This window comes from Phoxinus phoxinus (assembly GCF_949152265.1).
Source record: "Phoxinus phoxinus genome assembly, chromosome: 9".
Taxonomy (NCBI): Eukaryota; Metazoa; Chordata; class Actinopteri; order Cypriniformes; family Leuciscidae; genus Phoxinus; species Phoxinus phoxinus.
Window position 1 is genome coordinate 36700394 of NC_136884.1, and position 17426 is coordinate 36717819.

A 17426-nucleotide genomic window follows, 5' to 3' on the forward strand; every position below is an offset into this window, starting at 1 on the left:
ATTGACTTTCATTGCGGAATGAATCTATTTATCTATCTTCAAACTTTATCTATCGATCGATCAATCTATCTATCTTCAAACTATTTCTATCTATCTATCTTTATTTATTTATTTCTAACTAATCTTTCTAACTAATCAATCTCAGTGGCGTGCACAGACCTCCTCAGGGGCAGGGGCGGAGGGACCAAAAAGGGCACTACATTTTTTTAAAAACTTAAAATAACAATCAAAGGAATTCTTTACAGAATTGAAATGCAACTTTGTATTAAATAAATCACCATCAGAGAGTTCCTTGATTTTTGTTTTGTTTTTATTATTTCTTTCCAAAATATGTTGATACAATTAGAATGCATAACACATCAAATGAAAATAGGGAAATTATGATAATATTACTAAATATTATTTACTTTACCAAACAAAACAGTGAGAATCAAGAAGGTAATTATGGAAAATAAATTTTCAGTTTTGTTGATGTTGTAAATTTAATGTATTATATGTATGGAAGTGTTGGCTATCATGAATCAGTAACACTTTACAATAAGGTTTCATTAGTTAAATTAGTTAACATTAACTAATAATGAACGTCTTACGTTGAATGACGACGAAATGGGGTTCGCTTAGAAGCCTATCCTCTTCGAACAGTAATAAAACGAGCCAATGGCAAGCAAATGCCATGGGTCTGCTGAATTTGCATAGCATAACTCCGCCCCACCATGTGGGTATAAAGGAAGTGAGCTGGCAACATGCAGATATGTTTCTTCGCTGAAGGAGCCAAGGCTGAACTCGGCTGTTCCAGCGGTACAGCGTAAGTGGCAGGAAGACGTAACCCTACTCAGGGAACGAGGGTTACATCCGTAACCGAGACGTTCCCTTTCGTTGTCACTTCGAGTTACGTCGAATGACGACGAAATGGGGTTCCCAGTCCAATCACGCCACCTCGGCTGTCTTCCAGTGCCCTGCGTAAGTCTGAGCTCCCTGTCGAGAGACTAACACGGACAAAGGACTCCTACTTAACACAGGAATACCAAGGTACACTGGGAAGCATATCTCAGTGGAATATGCAATCAGTGCCCGCCCGAAGGGGGGACTTAAGAATACACATATGACCCGGAGGGGGGTGCATACGGAGAACACTGGGGTGTCCAGCCCGCAGGGTGGAATCTTTCAACCCCAGGGGTGGCAGACTGGCTTGCCAAGGGAAAGACACATGCTCGAGAGAGGCTTACAGTGGAAATACACACGTGGGGGTCGCCCAGAGGGGGAACCATGCACATGGCGGCACCTAGCCAACGCGAAAGCTGCCAGAGGCATAACTCTGGCGTTGACGTCAACAGCGCTGGAGGAACTCAGGGCTTATCAGGCTCACCTGAGGAAAATATCGCACGTATCCAGTCCGTGGAGTGGAATGGCGAGCAAGCGAAGACACCTGAGCGGGTCCTAGTACCGGCTGGTTGAAGCGAGTACACGGGAGGACACTGGCTCCACTCGGAGATTATAGAATCTGACGAATGTGTTGGGTGTCGCCCAGCCTGCAGCTCTGCAGATGTCTGTTAGCGAGGCGCCATGTTGACAGGAACTTAAGCTCCACTGATTGCAGAGGCTCAAAGGGAGCAATCTGCAGGGCAGTTAGAACCACTGAGAGGTCCCAAGAGGGAACGAGAGGAGGGCAAGGAGGATGTAGTCTCCTCGCTCCTCTCAGGAGCCTGATGACCAGGTCGTGCTTTCCCACGGACTTACCTTCGAGTGCGTCGTGATGTGCGGCGATAGCGCCAACATACACTTTCAGGGTGGAGGGAGACAGCCTTCGCTCCAACCCATCCTGCAGGAAGGAAAGCACGACACTGATCGGGCATGATCTGGGGTCTTCTGAGTGAGAAGAGCACCAAGAGACGAAGAGGTTCCACTTCAACGCGTATGCATGTCTAGTGGACGACGCTCTAGCGGAAGTGATGGTACTCAAACCTGCCTCGTCCCGTCCAGGAGCCACACGTGGAGGTTCCAGAGATCGGGACGAGGGTGCCAAAGGTTGCCCCGTCCCTGAGAAAGGAGGTCCTTCCTCAGAGGAATTGGCCAGGGAGGTGCTGTCGCGAGGTGTACAAGTTCGGAGAACCAGGTTCAGGTGGGCCAGTGTGGCGCAACCAATATGACCTGCTCCTCGTCCTCCCTGATCTTGCACAGGGTCTGTGCAAGAAGGCTTACTGGGGGAAACGCATACTTGCGGAGGCCCCGGGGCCAGCTGTGCGGAAACGCATACTTGCGGAGGCCCCGGGGCCAGCTGTGCGCCAGTGCGTCCGTGCCGAGCGTGCCCTCGGTCAGGGAGTAAAACTGGGCGCAGTGGGACGAGTCGTGGGAGGCAAACAGGTCTACCTGTGCGTCCCCGAACTGATCCCAAATCAGCTGAACCGCCTGGGGATGGAGTCTCCATTCTCCAGGAAGAGGTTGAAGCCGTGAGAGTTCGTCGGCTGCACAGTTCAGGTCTCCCGGGATATAAATGGCTCGAAGCGACCTCAGATGCTTCTGACTCCATAAGAGGAGGTGGTGGGCGAGTTGCGACATACGTCGGTAGCGTAGACCACCTTGTCGGTTGATGTATGCTACTGTCGCGGTATTGTCTGATCGGACTAGTACGTGCTGGTTCTTGAGCAGCGCATGGAAGCGGTGCAGAGCGAGACGTACTGCCAGCAACTCGAGGCAATTGACATGCCATAGGCGGTGGGGTCCTGTCCAGGAGCCCGCGGCAGCATGTCCATTGCACATGGCGCCCCAGCCCGTGGAGGAGGCATCCGTTGAGACAACAACATGCCTGGAAACTCGTTCTAAGGGCACTCCGGCCCGTAGAAAGCTGAGGTTCGTCCATGGGGTGAAGTTCTGACGGCAGGTCGGAGTAACTGGTACTCGGAGCGTGCCCTGGTGCCATGCCCACCTCGGGACTCGATCGTGAAGCCAGTGATGAAACGGACTCATATGAAGCAATCTGAGCGGCGTTACCGCGGCTGCAGATGCCATATGCCCCAGGAGCCTCTGAAAAAGTTTTAGTGGAACCGCACTCTTGCCCTCGATTTGTCTCAGGCAAGTCAGCAGTGACTGCGCGCGCTCGCTCGTAAGCTGCGCGCACATGGCGACCGAGTCGATTTCCACACCGAGAAAAGAGATCCTCTGCACGGGACAAAGTTTGCTCTTCTCCCAGTTGACCCGAAGGCCCAGACGGGCTAGGTGCCGGAGCACTAGGTCCCTGTGTTCGCAAACCTGGTCTCGAGAGTGAGCTAGGATTAGCCAGTCGTCGAGATAATTCAGGATGCGAACCCTGTGTTGCCGTAGCGGCACAAGGGCTGCCTCGACGACCTTCGTGAAGACGCGAGGAGACCGGGCCAGCCCGAATGGGAGAACTGCGTACTGGTATGCCTGCCCCTCGAAAGCAAACCGCAAGAACGGTCTGTGTCGAGGAAGAATGGAGACATGAAAGTAGGCGTCCTTCAGGTCGATCGCTGCAAACCAGTCCTGTGGCTGCTCACATTCGAAAATGTGTTTGGCCGTGAGCATCTTGAACGGAAGCCTGTGAAGGGAACGGTTCAAGATGCGCAGATCCAGGATTGGCCGTAACCCACCGGTTTTCTTGGGGACAATGAAGAAGGGGCTGTAGAAGCTGGACCTCATTGCGGCTGGAGGGACAGGCATTGCCACCGACCATAGTGAAGCGGGGAGGAGACCGCACGAACTGAATCGCGTAGCCGAGCCTGATGGTTCGCGTGAGCCAGTGGGACAGGGGGGAAGCTCTAACCAGGCTCCCACGGACTGTGCCAGCGGGGTCATGCGAACGACAGACGTCCCCCCGGGGGTGCAGCGAAGCGGAATGACCGGCCTGGACGTGGGTGGCATAGCGGCCCGGTGTGGGGGCACGGTCATTAGCCGCGTCCTGCCAGAAGAGGCCAGGGAAGGACCAGCGTTCCACAGGGGCGTGCTCTGGCAGGGATCTGGCGACAGAGGGGGACGAGAGTGGCGAGGCCCGTGAGCGTGCGCACTGTCATCCGAGAACTCTGTGACAGAGGAGGGCGAGAGTGGAGGGACCCGAGGGTGGCGCGCACTGTCGTCCGAGAACTCTGTGTGCTCAGAGATGGGAGTGACAGTTCTTTGGAAAAAGAGGTTTTCCCCCGGCCCTCCACCGGGGGAAGGAGTGGCCCTGCAACCACCTCCTAGAAAGAACTGCAACCCACCTCTGAGCTGCCTGTAATGGGAGCACCGCAATGCTGCGGGGCTGGTACGGGCTGGGGCGCCTTCCTGCGACTACCTCCAGGCACGGCCTGGGTGAAGGATGCTCTCGGCGGCGAGCAGACTGAGGCGGCTGAGCCGGCGGCTGAGCAGCTGGCTGCGGGATCAGAGCCTCAGTCTGCTCTGGGCGGCCGAGAACTCTGGGCAGAGTCCTCGACTGCGCCGCCGAGGAGGCCAGTCTGGGATATGGGGAGTTGAGGAAGCGGGTTCGCTCAGCCTTGCACATATCAACCAGACTAAGCCAGTTCTTGTCTCTGGACCACATATGTGGACATCACCTGACCCAGGGAGCGTGTGGTCACCTTCGTCGCCCGTAGAGCGAGGTTGGTGGCGGCACGCAGCTCCTGCAAGAGCCCTGGACCAGCCCCACCCTCGTGCATTAGCAATGACCACCCCTGGCCTGGTAGACCTGAGGGATGGGCAAAGCATGCAGTGAGGTGGCAGCCAGCCCCACAGCTCTATAGATCTCTGCCACCGGAGTAGACAAAAACCTACATGCTTTGGGTTGGGTGGGTGCTTAGGGCCACCATGCCAGTGGAGGCGCTGTGGGGACACAGTTGTACCCACTGGCCGCGACCTCATCGAGGGCAGAGAAGGCGGAAGAGGCCGCTGAGTAATCTCATGACCTCTTCATGCACGTCCAGGAAGAAAGGAATTGGGGGCGGGCCGACGTGTGCCGGTGCGTCCCCAAAAACCGATCATCAGCCTTAAGCGCTTGGGACATGGCGCCACACAAGCCCAATGCTCGCGACTGCCTGGGGAAGCATGGCAGAGTTCTGGTTCAGACTCGGACAATGCTGGCACACCCGGAGGAGGCAGCACAGCCGAGTCTTCTCCAGCGTACTCACGCCCACCTTGTGATGCGGCGATAGACAAGATTTCATCTGCCGGGGCATCGAATGAAATGCTGGACCAGCCCGCGACCTCTGGCCGGGACTGGTCAGCGATCTCATCCGGATACCACACGGGTTGCAATGTGAAGAGGCGTGTGTGGACCGAGGATAGATCGTCGGGTTGGTTCCACACAGCAGCCTCTGATCACCCTGGCCACCAGCCGAAGTATTCCCTCTTGCGGAGAGAATAGATCGGGGTGTGGATGAGGGGACTCTCTCTCGAGGAGGTCATCGAGTCTCGATCGTTACATTGCGATGGTCATGTCCCCGCAATGAGAACATGACGCATCCATGAACACTGTCTGTGCGTTTGCCCAAACACATCAGACAGCGTCCGTGCCCATCAGCTGATTTAATCTGTGTATCGCACCCAGAAACACATGGGCGAACCGTCTTTAAAAAGACGCGCCGCGTGCAGCTCTTTTAGAGAGATAAAACTCAAACAGCAGTGTTGAAGCACCCAGGGAGAGACACACGACTGGCAGACCACTGCGCAGATCGGCAGGCAATATGAAGCTCGCTGGAATTCGCCGTCACACCAACACCTGAAGAGTAGCTCGTCTCGAAGAGTGAAGAGAGATGATCTCAGAATGGCTTGTGGAGTGAAGAATGCTCTTGGCTCCGAAGCGAAAACATATCTGCATGTTGCCAGCTCACTTCCTTTATACCCACATGGTATTATGGTAGTTATGCTATGCAAATTCAGCAGACCCATGGCATTTGCTTGCCATTGGCTCGTTTTATTACTGTTCGAAGAGGATAGGCTTCTAAGCGAACCCCATTTCGTCGTCATTCGACGTAACTCGAAGTGACAACGAAAGGGAACTGCACTTCTACAGCATTTATTAATCTTAGTTCATATTAATTTCAGCATTTACTAAAACATTAAAATCAAAAGTTGTATTTGTTATAATGAGTTAATTTACTGACTGTGACATAACATGAACAAACTAACAGTTGTATTATCAACTAAGATGAACAAATACAGTAACAAATGTGTTGCTCATGGTTAGTTCATGTTAGTTCATACATGAATAATGAACAACTGAACGTTATTATAAAGTGTTACTATGAAATCCTTACAATTTAGAGTTGGACATGGACTTAAGATTAATTTAACTAGATGTATTTCCCCAAGCTAAGAACACTTGCTATGGCCTTGGATAAAAACGAATGATATTGTCAGACTCAGAATGCGTCTGAAATCGAGTTATACTTTTATTATAGTTAAAGCTAGGGTAGGTAATGTTGGAGAGCTAGCCAGATTTAAAATGTGGCACCTTTTCTAAGCTCCGCCCCCTCCTGTCAGTGCTCCGTCCAAAGCTACGCCCCCCCACAAACATGAACGCGCATCCACATTTGGAGTCAGCTGCATGTACCTACCAGTGATGCGCGGGTTGATCCAAAATGAGCGGGTGCCTGCGGTCACCCGCGGTTACGAGTCATCCAAAAATATTTTTAATGATATTCGGGTCGTGGTCGGTCGGGTCGTTTGAAATAAAGATGCCTATTAAACCTTTGTAATTTATATAGTAGCCTACTAGACACAATGTTCTATGAAATACATAGGTCTACACTTTATTGTCTGAATAACTGCGCGAGGATGACGCACGAGCAGTCTGCAGATGAAAGTGGGAAATCCTTATTTACCTTTTGAATGTTGAGCGCGTTATTAACTTTTGAATAAAAGCTGACGCGGGACAAAATGCCCGATTTCCCAACACGTTGAACTGAGCAATGCCATTGTGCCATTTTAATAGGTTACTTTTAAACGCATATAGCTCAGTAATGTCAGTTTTATGTATTTGCTGAGAGGGGGCGGGGTTTTTGTTGGGAAAGTCGGGAGAGACGCACACTTCGATTAGACTGGATAAACACATGCAGCATAAATAAATGAATAAATCAAGCCTTTATTACAAAACACTAGGCTATATCATACAGCATTCAGAAAAATGCGCACCCCTAGTTCCTCCGTCTATGGCCAATGACGCTACGATGAGCATTTACTAGCTACTTTAAAAAACGCGGGTCAGGTACAATATTTTCTTTCTTTTTTTTTGCGGTCCGAGTTGCGGGCGGGTTAGTTGAAAACGTCGGTCGGGTGCGGGTTGTTTATACATTGACCCGCACATCACTGCTGTGCACGCAGTGGTGCTTGGGCACGAGACATGAAGGCATCTGATTGGTTCTTTACATTCGCACCGAATGGCAGTGATTGGTCAGAGTTTTTACTGTCCTACAGCTGCTACAGAGGTCAGATTTTTTTCATTCCTTTTTCTGAACACATAATGTATTGACTACTATCAGAATGGAAGGACCATTTCACCCAGTATAAAAAAAAATGTTTCTGAACAGGATTACCTACCCTAGCTTTAAGTATAACTCGCATGCTGCCGCAACTTTTAGAGTAGCATAGAAGGATAAATGTACATTTTCTGTATTAGCTTAAACGTTGCCTGCTGCTCGTGTAGTTTAAAGACCCGCGCGAACTGCAGCGTATAGTGCATACCTGAATCGTTAAATGCGTACGAGGCGCTGCAGAGGAAACTCTGCCTATATCACTTCTCCACCAAATGCTTCCGCGAAAAACTTTTTTTATATAATATTTGTTTGTATTATTATTGTTGGTGGCAATGGTGTGTAAATGTATTGTTATTTATTATAATATTTATAATAATAACAACTTTTCTTTCTAACTAATCGCTCTTTCTTTCTAAGTTTTTCTATCCAACTGCGCTTTTTATCTATCTATCTACGTAATCTTTCTTTCTCACTAATCTTTCTTCCTAACTAATCTTTTTTCCTTCTAACTAATCTTTCTTTATTTCTAACTAATCTTTCTTTCTAACTAATCTTTATTTCTTTATCTTTCTTTCTTTCTTTCTTTCTCTTTCTTTCTTTCTTTCTTACTAATCTTTCTTTCTTACTAAACTTTCTTTCTAACTACTTTTTTCTTTCTAACTATTTTTTTTTTAACTTCTTTCTTTCTTTCTAACTAACTAATCTTTCTTTCTATATCCATTTATCTATCTATATATCTATCTATCTATCTATCTATCTATCCATTAGTTCTTTCTTTCCTTCTTTCTACCTAACTAATCTTTCTTTCTTTCTTTCTACCTTTTGATACTGTTAATCACAATCTTTTACTTAACCGTCTGGAAACTGTCTTTGGTGTTTCTGAGACTGTTTTAACCTGGTTTAAATCTTATCTCTCTGATCGTAAACAGTTTGTCTGCATGAGTGGTCACAGGTCTGAGATCGGCACAGTCCGTACGGGTGTTCCTCAAGGTTCAATTTTAGGCCCCTTACTTTTTAGCATTTACATATTTCCACTCGGAATGCTCCTAAGATCACTAGGGCTTAATTATCACTTTTATGCAGATGACACTCAGATTTATATTCACTCCAAGCCTGGTCAAAAATTGGATGTTCCTATTTTGACTCTTATTATTTCTGAGATAAAAACATGGATGTCCCAAAATTTCTTGTGTCTCAATAGTGATAAGACTGAGATTTTGCTCATTGGCACCTCTTGTCAGCTTCGTAAAGCTGGCTCACTAATTTTAAACATTGATGGGTCTGATTTGGAGGCACAAACTAAATTAAAACATTTAGGAGTGATATTTGATTCTAGTTTGACCTTTGACTCTCATGTGCGGTACATTGTTAAGAACTCCTTTTTTCATCTGAGAAATATTGCTAGACTCCGCTCTATGTTATCCCTCTCGGTGACTGAAAGGCTTATTAATTCCTTTGTTTTTTCCCGCATTGATTATTGCAATGCACTTCTTGCTGGGGTTCCTAAAACCACACTTAACAAACTTCAATGTGTTCAAAATTCTGCTGCTAGGATCTTGACTGGAATCGGGAGAAATGAGCATATTACACCGATTTTAAAGTCTCTGCACTGGCTCCCGGTCAGGTTTCGAGTCGATTTTAAAATCCTTATGCTCACATATAAGGCACTGCATGGCCTGGCCCCTCAGTATCTGTCTGCACTGTTAACTCTATACACACCTGAGCGTCACTTACGCTCTTCACAAGCTGGTCTATTGGCAGTCCCACAGACTCGGTTGCGCACTGTAGGGGACAGGGCTTTCTCATCCTATGCTCCTAGGCTTTGGAATGCACTCCCTCCAAATATCAGAGATGCACAGACTCTAAGTCATTTTAAAACTAATTTAAAAACGCATTTTTTTAGGTTAGCTTTTATTTGATTTTTTTTTTTTTTTTTTTTTTTTTTTTTTTTTTTTCCTGTGTGTATTGTATTTTAATTTGTCTGTTCTATCATGTAAAGCGCCTTGAGAAGCTGCTTTAAAGGCGCTATATAAAAATAAAGTTATTATTATTATTATTATTACCTTATCTATCTATCTTTCTGATGGACTGTATTTGCCTTCCATTCTGCCTAGGATTTTTCAAGCCAACTTAAAGTTTGCCAACAATTTTTTTTATCTAGTTATCAAAATAAAATATCCAACCAAACATATAGAAAGTTAACCAAACCATGTCCATGCTACAGAGGTAGCCCTTGTTTAGGAACTGGTCCTTCTCCTGCACGGAAACGCCCGGTTCTGTCTCCTTCACTCGTCATGCTGTTATTCATGTTTCTGCCTGCATCCCCATGGTGGCATGTAAGATTGCAGTCATCCAAATGATGAAAAGGTTTTGCCGTACACAATGTATTTTGCGACACCACGAAATAAACGATAGAGCATTATATGAAACGATAGACTATTTATTTCGTCCATCCGATATATATCGTCATATCGCACAGCCCTTTATGATTGTACATGCCTGATGAAGGTCATGGGTCTGAAAGGTTGCTAATACATTTTTTATACTCGGTTGCAAGTATTAATAGTGTGCGGGATTTACTTGTTTTTTCAGATTTTTGACTTGACTTATTTGGTCTTTTCTCCCACGCACCTATCATCTTCATGTGTGCAATGGTGATTGCTAATTGATTTATACAGTTACATTAAAAAATCAGATTCATAATTCCTGATTCTGATGTGTTTTCTCTCCATCAGATTCCCATCAGCTCAATCTGGATCTGAACACAGTGAATGTACACCTCCATCTATCTGAGGATAACAGAGTGATTACTAACACTAGCACAGTCCAGCCATATCCTGATCATCCAGACAGATTTGTGTATCCTGAGGTGTTGTGTAGTGAGAGTGTGCGTGGACGCTGTTACTGGGAGATTGAGTGGAGAGGGAGTGTGTTTATATCAGTGTCATATAAGAGCATCAGCAGGAAGGGACGGTATACATGTAGATTTGGATATAATGATCAGTCCTGGAGTTTGATCTGCTCTCCTGACAGTTGCTCATTCAGACACAAATGCATAGAGACTAAACTCCCATTAAAGCCCATCAGTCGTAGAATAGGAGTGTATGTGGATCACAGTGCAGGAACTCTGTCCTTCTACAGCGTCTCTGACACAATGAGTCTCATACACACAATCCAGACCACATTCACGGACACACTCTATCCTGGGTTTTATGTTTATTCTGGATCATCAGTAAAACTGTGTTGATTAATCAGAACAGATTCTAGAATCTAACTACCAGTCTAAGGATTCAAGTGTCATACATTTTGTGCATGTACTTCATTGTGCAGCAAATGGGGTGAATCATTGTGCTTCTCTGTCATTAGCTCTCTGTGGCTACTTGTTTCCTGCTTGTCTTTTCCTGTCACTCTTCTTAATAAATCATCACTGTTTTACTACAACAAGATTTGTTTAGTATTTAGAATGGAGTTTATGTGGATCACAGAGCAGGATCTCTGTCTCCGACATAATGAGCCTCATCCACACAGTCCAGACCACATTCACTCACACGCTCTATCCTGGGTTTAGGGTTTATTAAAATGGATCATCAGTGAAACTGTGTTGATGAATCAGAATAGACTGTCGAGAGATTCTGCCCATAATGCTTTGAGCTGCATGGTAAATCAGTGACTGTCACACGCTGGCTTGACTAGATAATCCGAGGTAAGAGGCTTGATGCAGAAAGATGACGATCACTTATATTTAATAAACATCAGCAGGAAACATTAACACAAGACAATGCACATTAGATGATTGAGGGTTTAGATAAACAAGATAACAAGAGACTAAATGAAGGACAGGTGATGGTGAGAAGTTGTCATGGTTACAAACAAGGGTTGGAAATGGAAACACAGGAACCAGGAACTAAACCACAGGAACTGAAAACCATACACAACAAGACAAAAGGAATTCAAAATAAGAGTCCATGAAGACAGAGACATGCAGGTAATCGTGACAGTAGCAGTCAGATGTTATATAGTCTCTTACTTTCTCTTCATTACATTAATACTACAGCTGAACTTCTGTCAGTGAAATAAAGAAAAACCCAGAAAAAACAGGCAACGTAGGTTACTATCGTAACCCCGGTTCTCTGAAACATAGCGTAGAGAGATCCACATATGGGAAGCTATTCTCCAGTAAGTATATTCGCTTCTCGTGCGGCAAGCGGGGCAAAGCTGGTGGATCTCTCCACTCGATGTTTCAGAGAACCGGGGTTACGATAGTAACCTATTGTTCTCTTTCATCATCTCGTGTTCGAGATCCACCTATGGGAGAGACATGGACAGCTCACTCACATTGAGGTTCTGTAAGCCTGAGAAGGACGGTCGCATAATCATGAACCTGCAATCCTGACGGACACATATAACTGCTGTGCACATGCAGAACATGAAACATGTGGCACACACACGATAATAACCCCAGCAACACCAATGTGCATATATACACCCAGGAAGGAATGGAAATACATGCTTGGTGACAGGAATGTGCATGGCCTGCCAGCCCATTCACTCCTTATTCGTTACTTCCAACGGGGTTGCAGGGAAGGGCTAAGAAGACCCCACCCCTAAAACCGAATGTGCTACCGAGATTCTGGTGACATCCAGCCGGTAGTAACACACAAAGGTATGAGGAGAAGCCCAACTGGCAGCGGAGCAGATGTCCTGCAGTGACACTCCCCTAAACAAAGCCTAAGAGGCGGCTAAGCCCCTCGTGGAATGAGCTCAGATGCCCCCTGGGGGCTGCACTCCCTTTGACTCATACGCCACAGCTATAGCATTCACAAGCCAATGTGAGAGGCGTTGCTTAGATATGGGACTCCCTTTGTGAGGGGACGCCCATGAAATAAAGAGCTGGTCGCTCTTCCGGAACGCACTGGTCCTGGTCATATATGTCTGTAAAGCACGGACAGGACACAGAGCATTTAGCCTCTGATCCTCCGGTGAGGAAAACGGTGGAGGGTGAAAAGCAGACAGCTCCAACACCTCCGAAGTGAACGCAGGGAAGCACTTCGGCATGAAGGCCGGATTAGGCTTAAGGGAAACCTTATCTCCACTAAGAGAGAATTTAGTGCACGAGGGATGAATCGAGAGTGCATGTAGCTCACTGACACGTTTAGCTGATGGCAAGGCCAAGAGCAAAACTGTCTTGAAGGACAGCAGCTTAAGGGAAATACTTCCCAGAGGCTCAAAAGGATATTGAGACAGAGCCTCCAGCACCATGGAGAGGTCCCACTCAGGAACAGTTCTCCTGACGACTGGCAAAGAGCGACGGGCACCCTTCATAAATCTGCGTATTAGAGGATGCTTCCCGACTGTTGAGCCCTCAAAGCCCACATGACAGGCCAAAATCGCAGCCAGGTAGACCTTAATGGTGGTAAAAGACCTCCCTTTTTCCATGAGGTCTTGAAGGAAACACAAAATATCAGGAACTGAGCACTGATAAGATGTGAGACCACGCCCATCGCACCACCCTTCGAACACTTGCCACTTACAGCCATATAAGGACCGTGTAGAAACGGCCCTGGCATTCTGTATAGTAGCAATCACATGCAGCGAAAGCCCCAGTGTGCTTAGCTTCGTCCTCTCACGGGCCAGGCCCAGAGAGCCACCCTGTCCGGGTGTGGGTGATAAATCTCCCCGTTTGCTTGGGACAATAGGTCCGTGCGTGGGGGTAGGCGCCACGGCTCGGCATTTAACAGAGGGATTATCTCCGCCAGCCACGGTGCCTTGGGCCACCTGGGTGCTATCAGAATGAGAGACAGGCTCTGCTCTCACACCCTGGCCAGTGTTGCAATTATCAAGCACAGGGGAGGAAAAGCATAGAGCAGCACTCTGGGCCATGGGTGGGCCAGTGCATCTACCCTGACGGGTGCGTCCATGTCCTTTAGCGAGAAGAACATAGGACAAATGGTAGTTTTCGCGCGAGGCGAATAGATCTACGGTTGCCTGTCCGAATCTCATCCATAACATATCCACTATCTGCTGGTCAAGGCGCCAATCTCTGTAGATTGGGTTTCCCCTCGATAGAAGATCCGCGCCTCTGTTCAGAATGCCTGGAACATGAGTCGCGCGTAACGACAGGAAAACCCATATGCTCCACACCAAAAGCTTGTAAGCTAGAGCGTGAAGTTTCGACGAGTGCACGCCGCCCTGACGGCGGCCGTGGTATTGTCGCAGCGTATGAGAACATGATGTCCCTGCAGGCGAGGCAGAAAATGATTCAGAGCTTTCCAAATGGTCATAAGCTCTAAATAATTTATGTGCGCTGAACGTAGTCTGCTCGGCCACAGACCGTTCACCGTTCTGCCCTCCTGGGTGGCACCCCAGCCTGTTAAGGATGCATCTGTCGTCACAACTTTCCGCATCATAACCGTCCCCAGAGGGGAACCCTGTGCGTAAAAAGTCTGCGCTCTTCCAGTGTCTAATGGCTGCCGTCCTGCCGAGCAGGTGTGCGTCACTATTACAGAGCGGCAAAGATCGCGAATCGGGCTGAAATGTAGTGACAATACCCATTTCATGAACGCTCTCATTCTCAGGAGTCCCAGTGGCACAACTTGTATGGATGAAGCCATAAGACCCTGCAGCCTGAGGCATGTGCGATATTGCACTCTCGCCACCTCTCTGAACTGCGACAGACAGTTCATTAGAGAGAGAACACGCTCTTAAGAGAGACACGCTCGCATGGAGACTGAGTTCAAATCCAAGCCCAGGAAAATGACATTCTGACTGGGTGTAAAATTCCTCTTGCTCACATTCACTCTGAACCCGAGAGATGTGACGTGCGCGAGCACACGGCAGGTGTCCTGCAACACTTTCTCCTTCGATTCGGCTATTATGAGCCAATCATCTATGTATGTCAGAATCCTCAGATCAGACATTACCATGGGTGCTAAACCCGCCTCCGCACACAGACAGAAGCACCGGGGGCTTAGACTAAACTGAGCCCAAACGGCAGAACTGTGAATTCGTAACATGTGCTTTGGTAGGCAAAACGAAGAAACTTCCTGTGTGGCGGATAAATGCTTATATGGAAGAAAGCATCTTTCAGGTCTACCGATGTGAACCAGTCGTTCTGTTTTATGGCGCGGGCGAGCGAGCCATGAGTTAGCATTCTGAAATTGTATTTCCTCAAATGTTTGTTCAGCACACGAAGGTCCAAGATAGGGCGGAGAGAGCCGTCCTTCTTTGGGACCAGGAAATAACGAGAATAAAACCCCTCATCAGACTGGGGGGCACCACCTGAATCGCTCCCTTGTTTAGGAGGGAGGATATTTCCTCTTTCAGAATGTGTGAGGCATTCTCTTCCGTGTGTGAAGAGAGAACGCCGTTGAAATGCGGGGGTTTCATTGCAAACTGCAGTTTGTAGCCCTGCATTATAGTACGCATCACCCACTCGGGAGCCGAAACAGCTTGCCAAGTGTTGTGTCCTCTATTGCATCGCTATAATATCCATGTCCACTAGGTGGCACTGATGTGTTTACATGTTCAAAGAAAGAAGATATGATGGAAGTAAAAAAAAGAAACTGCTAAGCTACTGCTCGCGTCTGTCTGTGATTTAGTCCTTATTACTTCAACTTAACAAGTGGCGACGAGGATGTTAAGATGGCCCTGCTCTCTCTACAACCCCCAGTAGCATTCCTGGAATGTCCAGGTGAACCAAAACTGTCCTTTGATGCTTGGGAAAAGTTATTTCTAAACTACTTGCTTGCAATCGGCGGAGAAGAGTTTTCTGCCGAGAGAAAGAGAGCACTGCTGATACACTGTTTAGGAACAGAAGGGCAACGAATCTACAATACATTGCCTCTTACCGCTGATACCTACGACGGATCGTTACAAGCACTGAAACAGTTTTTTTCTCCTAAGCTGAATGTGGTTTCAGAGAGATATCGCTTCAGACAACGCGCGCAAGCCGTGGGTGAGTCCACTGATCATTATGTTGCAGCGCTACGTGAGCTAGTGAAAACATGCGCTTTTGGCAATATTGAGCATGAAATGATCCGTGATCAGATTGTGGAAAAAACGTCCATGCCTCGAATCCGTGAACGACTGTTACTAGAACCAGATTTAACCCTTGAAAAGACGATGGCTATTGCAAGACAAATTGAAGCGGCAGTAGCAGACGCCAAAGTCATTACTGAGGGGGAATCAAAACAAATAGCAGCGATTCAGAGGCAAGAAAAAACGCGAAGGTACAAAAATAAAACAAGGATTACGTTGAAAGAGGATAAACGTATAAAGGGACAGCAGCAGTGTTACCGCTGTGGGTCTGCTAACCACCTTGCAAATGATAAGTCCTGTCCTGCTAAAGACTGCAAATGTAGAACGTGTGGAAAATTTGGACATTTCTCAAAGGTGTGCAAGACAGCATCACAGTCGGTTAATGAAGTATGCTTGCCTGAAGTGACAGTGTTGTGTGTAAATGATTGCCATACAGATGAGGGAGCTCCAGTGGGTACTTTTACTATAGCTACTCCCACATCGCCTACACAGACTTGTACCATTAGGATGATGGTGGATACAGGCTCTGGTGCATCAATATTACCGCAACACATATTCAAGGAATACTTCAGCTCATGTGTTCTGTCACCACCGAAAGTGCAGCTTTTGACTTACTCAAAGGAAAACATACCGGTGTGTGGTTCCCTGAGACTGAACGTGACATATTACGGAATGACGGTTGCTGGTGAGTTTAACATCGTCAAATCAGGAACTCCTCTCATTGGACGTGACTTATGTAAAGCACTGGACATTGAGATTAAGGGTGGTCGCTTGATTGAACCTGCTACTCACTGTGCAATGCTTCAATCATCCAGCACTTAATTTGTTTCTGCAAATAGTCCTGTTGTATCCGTACCAACTGCTGCTGGATTTGGATGTGCTAAAAATTTCACGCACAAAGTGAAGATCCGCTCTGGAGTTAAGCCTGTACAACAAAAACTCCGTCATTTACCTTTATCAGTGAGAGCAGCAGTGTCAGACGAACTCAAGATGCTAGAGGAGAATAGTATAATTGAGAAGATTGATTCATCTGAGTGGGTTTCTCCTATCGTGGTCACAAAACGAAAAAACAACACAATTCGTATGTGTGTTGATTTACGAGAACCCAACAAGTCGGTGGTACAAGACAGTCATCCCCTACCACTGATCGAAGATATACTGTCTGAGTTGCATGGATCAGTGATGTTCTCTTCTCTTGACTTAAAAAATGCATACCACCAAGTACAATTACACGAGGAGAGTAGAGGACTTACTGCTTTCATTACCCATGAAGGCCTATATCAGTTTTGTAGAGTACCATATGGACTGTGTTCGGCACCATCTGCTTTTCAACGGATGATGACCATGATCTTAAAAGGTCTTGATGGTGTACAGTGTTACTTGGACGATGTGATTGTCCATGGTGCGTCCGAAGCCATTCACAGTGTCAATCTCAAAGCTGTTCTGCACAGGATTAGTGAAGCTGGGTTGAAACTGAATACAGAAAAGTGTAAGTTCAACTTGACAACACTTAGCTTTCTTGGATACAGACTCTCAGATGATGGCCTGCACGCAGATGATGCACATGTTACGGCAATTACAAATGCACCTCCTCCTACTGATGCAACTACACTACGGTCGTTTCTGGGTCTTAGTGCCTGGTACAGTAAGTTCGTTCCTGCCTATGCTACTCTGGTTGAGCCAATGAGAGCCTTACTTCGTAAAGACTGTGAATTCCGCTGGACTACTGCAGCACAAGAAAGTTTTGTTCGAGTCAAACAGGCAATAGTGGATAGTCCTGCTCTTTCCTTATTCAACCCCAATCACAGCACAATCGTCTCCTGTGACGCCTCAGACTATGGTGTGGGTGCTGTTTTGACTCAGCTGGATGGCACAGGAACAGAACGAACCATTGCGTTTGCTTCACGCTCCTTGTCTGATGCTGAACGA

General features: G+C 47.1%; 1 protein-coding gene across 1 annotated transcript in view; it reads left to right on the forward strand.

Moving 5' to 3' along the window:
• LOC307004135 (E3 ubiquitin/ISG15 ligase TRIM25-like) overlaps nt 1-10899 on the forward strand; it is a 34780-nt gene extending 23881 nt beyond the window's left edge. The window contains exon 6 of the mRNA XM_079623103.1: nt 10196-10899. Coding sequence (XP_079479229.1) covers nt 10196-10707 — 512 coding nt within the window. The 3' untranslated portion in view covers nt 10708-10899. The remainder of the gene's footprint in view (nt 1-10195) is intronic.
• Nucleotides 10900-17426: the final 6527 nt, after the last annotated feature.